The following is a 7,223-nucleotide window of genomic DNA, read 5'->3' on the forward strand; positions in this document are numbered from 1 at the left end:
CTTCCTGACCAAGACGAACTCTAAGATAGCTTCCGTTGCTATTATAATCGTGTCTCAGCGTACACGGCACTTGATGAGCTTCTTGTTTCACTAAGCATCGATGCAACAGGGCATAATCACTCACATCATAATAAGCATGCACGTCAGCATAATCATTCACAGTACATGAATGATTATGTTGTTTTGCCAATGGCGACGCCCGCCACAGACGGCTATGTTCTTTTGCTTCATTTAACCCCATTGGTACGTGGATTGTAGAAATCACGTCGATTTCAAGAAGACATCACTGGGAGCCTTAATCTTCGTAGAACAACCATGAGAATTGAGAGATAAATGTATTAGTATTTCGGCTCCATGTAACAATGTAATCGTATCATGTAGTCATGTAATCGTAACAAATATCAGCAGCCGCGTCGAATATTCAGCGTGTAGTGATATTCGTTACGATAGAGGAATGTAGCCAAAATATCAACGCACCCATATCTTCATTCTTTTGGGTATTCTACAAAGAATAAAGTATTTTTGCGGCCTTAGTTATATGCACAATGCTTCTTGCAAATGCACGCAACAAACTACGTGATCATGTTGATTTCACTTTAATTTGGAAGGTTCATGTCAACAGTGCAACTTTTGTGTTTTAAAAGTTGCACTAAAAAAAGAGAAAATCATCTGACGAACTTGTGGCATAGCTCGTGCGCTGCTCTTTTAGGGATTCTTCCACCTGACGGGGGGTGCACAAGCCGACCCGCAGGTTGTGCAAAAATGTCACATCTCCGTTTGTTCCTCTTTCACTTTGTGATGCTCGGGAAATCTCAAGGCTTTTTCGTTGTGACCTGAAGGTCGAACTTACACAAAACCAATGTTTTATCCCCCCAGGTTCTTTGTATTTAACTTGCATGGAAGTAACTTGCAGCAAATTAATCAGGCACGTGACCACCAGCTTGGGGATAGATCGCCGGTATGCATCGCGCAGTTTTCCTCAAGCATCCGCCGGCACATCACCGTAAAAAGAAATGGCCTGCATCGCAAATGTGGATTTGCCTGGCAGTCGTACGGATTGGAAAACTTTCCCAGCTTTGTTCAGACTGGTGTCATGGTACTGCGTGTTCCTGTGGAGGTTCCGGGCGTGGTTCACACAAACATTCCGAGGCTGTCTGTGCTGGCTGCACAGCACGCAGCTCGCGTCTGCCACAAGCGCAAGGTTAATCCTAACCATAGGCACGGGGTCCAGAACCTTGCGGTCACCGCGCGTCCGGCCAGGGTGAGAACCATGCGACGCCATGCCTCAGCAGCTGAACGCGTCGTAAGGTTCCAAATGACAACGACGATGTCAATTCTTGTCAATTCTATTATCAGTCAGTTATAGTCAATTTTATTCAATTCAGTCAATTCTAGCGTTGGAACGCTGAGTCCTGCGTAGAGGCGGCGATTTGAGCTAGGCGGATGCCGCGTACTCCGCTGCTATCAATGAGCCGTTGTGTTGGCTTGAGACTCCTTCAGGCACACCTGAAGCGCAGTGCTCCTGGCGTGTTTGCATTTCGTTACCAGTGGACGACTGCAAGCAAAGCTGTCGCGAGCGTAGCGCAACATTAACAACGACGGAAGCGCACAAAAAGGAAGGATGCATGTTGAGCCAACTGGCGGCTGGCCCACTCTCTGCTGAACCACTGCCGCAGAGATTCCAGATTACGCGTCGGCTCGTGATTTCATTTCGTGAGGCGAGCGTCCAGGAGGCATGGCAGTGTACAGGGAAAAGCTCCGCTGGCGTATTTGCCACGCGGGGTGCCCCCACCGGGTGGCCGTGTGCCGTCCCGGCTGCGCGGGGTCGGTGGCCGACGCCGCCCCCGTCCGGCGGTGACCCTCGGCGGCGCGCGCCCTGTCAATGACCGTGGCTGTTTTCGGCCCACGCGCGCGCGCGCACGCACAGCCGGCGGGCAGCGGCGCGTCGGACAAGCAGATCAGCGATATTCTCCTGTTCGGAACGACACCCATGAATACGCGTCATCGGCCAGTGAGAGCTTGTGGGCGCCAGCCGTGATCCTCACCTTGACCGGCCGTGTCCTCGGCTCGGCCCGCGATCAGGGAGCATCCCCGCGGGGCACTCGAACGGACGGCCAATGTGCGTTGGGAGGACGCGTCTCAGAGGCATCCGGGCACCCGCCCCTCTCGCCGTCGTGTATATAATGGCGGGAGGGGATGTGAGGCCATCAGTCGACGTTACGAGTCCAGCAACGCAAATATCACACCATGAAGTTTGTGAGTGACTGGCGCTTTGCGTTGCCGGAGACATAACAGTCCCACAGCCGGTGCTGATATCAATCGGAGGCAATGATGGCAATGGCGTTGCTGGAATGGATACGGCATGTGTATTGCCGTCTTACATCTCGGCTAAATATAGACATGCATGCTGTACGCATGTCGAAGTCTTGCATATTTCATCCAGACCTAGTATATGTCACCAGTAAGTCTAGCGCTTGTAATGAATTGCTCATCGCTCTTGTCCAGCGCCGACACCCAACACTGTGAATAGGATCTTTTGCATCCTCTCCTCACCACCTTCGACCTCACTCGATGCACGTCTCGGACCCCCAGCACTCATGTACGGCCTGTGAACACTGAGCCCCTCATGATATCTTTAGCCCTACGTCCGGGACGTGTTTCTTCTCAACATATCTGAGACGCGCCCGCTCCTGTCTTCAGCCTGACTCGAGCTGACCCGGCCCGACCTGGTCGGCAGGTGCTGCTCGCCGCTGTGCTGCTGGCCTCTGCCGCCGCCCGGCCTCAGGACGCCATCCTGCCTGAAGTGATCAGCTCGCGGCACATGCAGAACGAGGACGGCTCTTTCGCGTACGGGTACGAGCAGACCGACGGCCAGGTGGTGGACGTGCAGGGCGAGCAGCGCCAGATAGGTGACGAGGTCGGCACCGTCATGAGCGGCAGCTACAGCTTCGTCGGGCTCGACGGCGTCGTCTACACGGTCACGTGGACAGCCGACGAGAACGGCTTCCGGGCGACGGGCGATCACTTGCCGCGGAGCGTCTGAGGCATACCGCCGATGTGACCTGCCGCTGACCTGACCTGCCGCCGATCAGACCTGCCGCGGCCCGGGCAGGCGTCTGTCGGTGCCCGCCGAGGTATGTGTGGGATGTACAGACGCTGGTCAAGCGAAGTGCACTCGGTCGCCGGACTCGGTGATCACAGAGACGTGCATGCGGCTGCCTTCACGGTCTCAGCGCCGGTGTCTGTGTCTCGCTGCGTACGCGAATGTGCATTGGGGAGTCTGCATCTCGCTGCACGCTCGGTTACCCGCTGCTACAGTTTGTGCAGGCCATGCCATGCCATGCCATGCCAGCCATGTGCAGGCGAATCGATTAGAAATACACATCAGCTGCTCGGAGCCTTTGTTTACGCTGCGCTCACATACATTCACTTGGGGTGATCGTGCGGAGACATCCCGGCGGCTCAGGTCATCGGTCGAAGAAAGGCTGGAAAACGGTTTCATCTCCCCAACATGCTCGCTTTTGATTATTTTGTATTCTTTCTATGGAACAGGCCACGCAACAGCGAACAGCCACACATGCATATGACGGATGGCTTTAGGATCCGGAGACGACGTGAACCTCGTCAGGAGTGAGGGAAAGAAATGGAATGTGAAGAACAACCTAACAACCTGTTAAAAACGGACTCGAATAGCGCAGTTGTGAAAACGTCCATTTATTAATGCAAATCGGGGTAAACCCATGTTCTTGACGTTGGTGAACGCGTAGGTACCCGAGATCCATGTTACCAGTTAGAAGCGTTCATCAAAGACACTAAAATTATGAATGTGTTCCATGAGGTCAACAGGATGTCGCACACGCTAATTGCAAGCTTTACCCGAGCGACATCTTTCCGACCACGTGCTCAGTGCTCAACGACAGTGCTAATTCTGATCATTTCCGTTGATAACCATAAAACAAGGCTCCCTCAGTACAGGTCACCACTGAACGGCAATCTGGAACAGGTAAGATGTGCAGACATTACGAATAGCGAATATATGAGGTGTGCGCTTTTTGGAACAGTAGGAGAATATTTCTATACCACATGCATGGACGCCATTTCAAAGGACACAGACAACGCGGTTGCTAGAGTTCCCTTTTTGCATGTATATATATATATATATATATATATATATATATATATATATGTATATATATATGTATATATGTATATATACATATATATATATATACATGTATTTTATATATATGTATATATATATACATATACATGTATATATACCTATAAAGCTCCACTCATATGCATGCATGCACACATATGGAAGTGCACGCGCAAGTGCTACCTTTAAATGAAAGCACACTCTGAATTCGAGCTAGGGACTAAGCTAGCATTGCATAAGTTTTGTGTTCTCTCTATTTTTTACGCTGCAATAACTTCTGCAGATATTCCGACTTAGCGAGGGCCCTGTGATGGCGAGAACGCAGTCACGATACACTCATCGCCACTAGAAAAATGGTCCACTTTAGTTGTTTTGGTATTCGGCTTTCAACAAAATGCAACGCTTGTCTCCCAAGTTACAATGTATTGTTTTATTTATTATAGTTGTGCCCGAGTGATGATGCAAGCGGTTTTAGTGTGTTGATAATCACTCATATGTATTCACAAATTAGCACCAGTGGTTCTCTGGCGCTTTAAATCCACTAAGCACAGCATCAGCTCCGTCTGATGTACGTCACGGTATACATACACGCATATGCATGTATATATGTGTAACTAAATAAATAAAATATATATATATATATATATATATATATATATATATACATAGCCCGAGGCTAGCCATAGGGCTTGACGAAACGCGGATAGATTCTCACCGCCGTAGCACCGATAAAGATACCAAAGCAACATTAAGGCGTGAAATCTTTTCGGGTGGATCCCGCAGGACGACCATGTACCTCCTGCAACAAACCGCGGCTGCTGGTTTCCAGCGACTCTCGTCTTTACTGTTATCGAGCACTACGTGTCTGGTGTCAAGCCTCGTCGGGCGCACGTGCGTCGGCTTTAGCGGCCCCAGGGCAGCCATGGCGAAAGGAGTTAATTGACGTTGGATCGGTCGACTGGTGGGCTGCACGAGTATCATTCTCGTGTGGGGAAATACAAATCAGGCTGGATGGCCACGATATCCATCCTGCCAGGTCAACGAGTCTCAAAATTAGACTCGATATGTGTCAAGGGCTTGCTTTAACATTGGATATGTTTCGAATGCTTTAGTACAAAGAGACAAAGTCTGAGCGTTCTGTGACCTTTGATGTGGATGCACCCTAAAACGTCAAATCATCATCATCAAAGAACTAGAGAAGAGTCATAGAAAAACTAACATCCTGCATGCTATTGGATTGTATCAAATACAGTGCGGTGGTTGGACAGATGCCCACAGACATAATGTGGCGAATGACGTGATTTCTTAAGAAAAAAAATGTCTAAATGGCAGCGAAAGCGGAAGATCTCTCCGGACGGGATTTGATTGCGGAATCCTGGGAAAGCGGATTGACGGATGGATTGAATCTGGACTAGCCGGGCTGGACTGGGCAGGATCCTGAAAATATGTCCGTGAAGTGCTGTAGGCCTCCCCCTTACCACGGATCTGTCTGCACCCCTGGGGGAGTCAATGTGACACCCTAATTTGGAAGTTTGCCGTTTCCAAGCTACGAAAGATAGATTCTCACGGATAAAAACCACAGAAAGACAGGGGATTGGCCTCAATGAGAAGCTGTCACTCGTAACATGTTTTAAGTTTCTATGCAACTCATGGATTACACTTGACAAGATCAAAAGTCAAGTGTTTCTGAAAATCGAGATGTTTCAGCTTTACGTGCTCATATGTACGAAGCTCCCTTCGCAGCGACATGCAAATTAAAGCGACGTGCATCTTGTTTATCTATGAGTACATCGTCACGTAGTGTTATGTGTTTTGAGCATGTATGTACAAGGTGAGACTCCGTTAAAGCGAATGTTACACCTTTGAAGGTATTAAAGGTAGAATCCCACCTAATTCGCACTTTTCAAACATAGTGAGATCATACTGGCCCGATATGGCCAATCATATAGTTTTCTCGAAATAATTCGTTAAAAAATTTAATTTGTAGTACTTGCTGCAACGGGGGCAATCTCATTGGACTCCTTGCCGCTACGAGGTAAATCATATCTATTCAACTGGCTTTTTTGCAGACTGTGTGCCCCACAGGCTTTCTGTTTGGATGTCGCCGGTACAAATCGGATGAAGATGCAGCTGACCCCCGCGAGGTTCTAGAGCATCAGGGAGACAGAAAGACGGCGGTCCCACCATCGCCCGGTGTGAGCGCGGCGGACCGTCCGCGCAGGCGGCGGCCGCGGAGGTCAGCGACGGAGATTTCTCGTGCGGGTAACTAATTGAACAGAGAAATACAAGACATAGATGTTACAGGTTCGGTGACATATGACCTTATCCGGTTAAGACTTATAAAAGCGAAATCGTTTCTGACTTTGACATTTGCCCCCACAACCTTACACAGAGACCTCGTCCCATGCGTTGCAATGGCTCTGTCACAGCAAGTCTGCGTTGCTTGGCTGTACGAATATGGCGGCCGGCTAAACGTATCAGCCAGAGGACCACTCCAATCAGCTGTCTTATCTGGTCCTGTTTACATATGATGTGAAAAACTGCAGTTATGTGTGAATAAGTTACATCTCAACACATGACGCCAGTGAAAGATTTGACAAGGATCGAAAGCTTCAGTCAGCAGGCAATGTGGAATGTGAAAAGAGTTCCAGGACCTGATTTATCATTGTTTATCTTTATGTATCTTTATATCAAATAGCTAACTATTATATTATCTATTATATATTATCTATATGCTATCATTATGTTTATTATTGCACTATTTATTCATTTCTTTTCATTATCATGCATAATCCATCAGTTATTTATTATATATATTATATCTCATATATCTTTTATTTCTATTGTCTTACTCGTATATTTATGTTTTTGCTGTCACAGACATATTTCTACAGCATGCAATATCTCACGTTTTTGTGGCATCCCTAAATGATAGTGACGCCACTCGAGGGGTAAATATTCGTGGACAAAATATGGCTGTCATCCTTGCTCGTATGCAACATCACACAGACGGAGCGGCGATTATTGTGGGATGAAACATTGATAATGGTAAGAGTAAAATGTG

At 48.2% G+C, this 7,223-nt stretch overlaps 1 protein-coding gene across 1 annotated transcript; it reads left to right on the forward strand.

Annotated features, from left to right (window-relative positions):
- The first annotated feature begins 2,225 nt into the window (after positions 1-2,225).
- Positions 2,226-3,397, forward strand: LOC119101266 (larval cuticle protein 65Ag1). Its single transcript, XM_037224567.1, has 2 exons — positions 2,226-2,256; positions 2,738-3,397. Exons 1-2 carry the CDS (start codon positions 2,248-2,250, stop codon positions 3,041-3,043), a joined length of 315 nt encoding a protein of 104 aa, XP_037080462.1. The 5' UTR covers positions 2,226-2,247; the 3' UTR covers positions 3,044-3,397.
- The last annotated feature ends 3,826 nt before the right edge of the window (positions 3,398-7,223 follow it).

The sequence above is a fragment of the Pollicipes pollicipes genome, unplaced genomic scaffold, assembly GCF_011947565.3.
Source record: "Pollicipes pollicipes isolate AB1234 unplaced genomic scaffold, Ppol_2.1 Scaffold_4881;HRSCAF=5763_pilon_pilon_pilon, whole genome shotgun sequence".
Classification (NCBI taxonomy): Eukaryota; Metazoa; Arthropoda; class Thecostraca; order Pollicipedomorpha; family Pollicipedidae; genus Pollicipes; species Pollicipes pollicipes.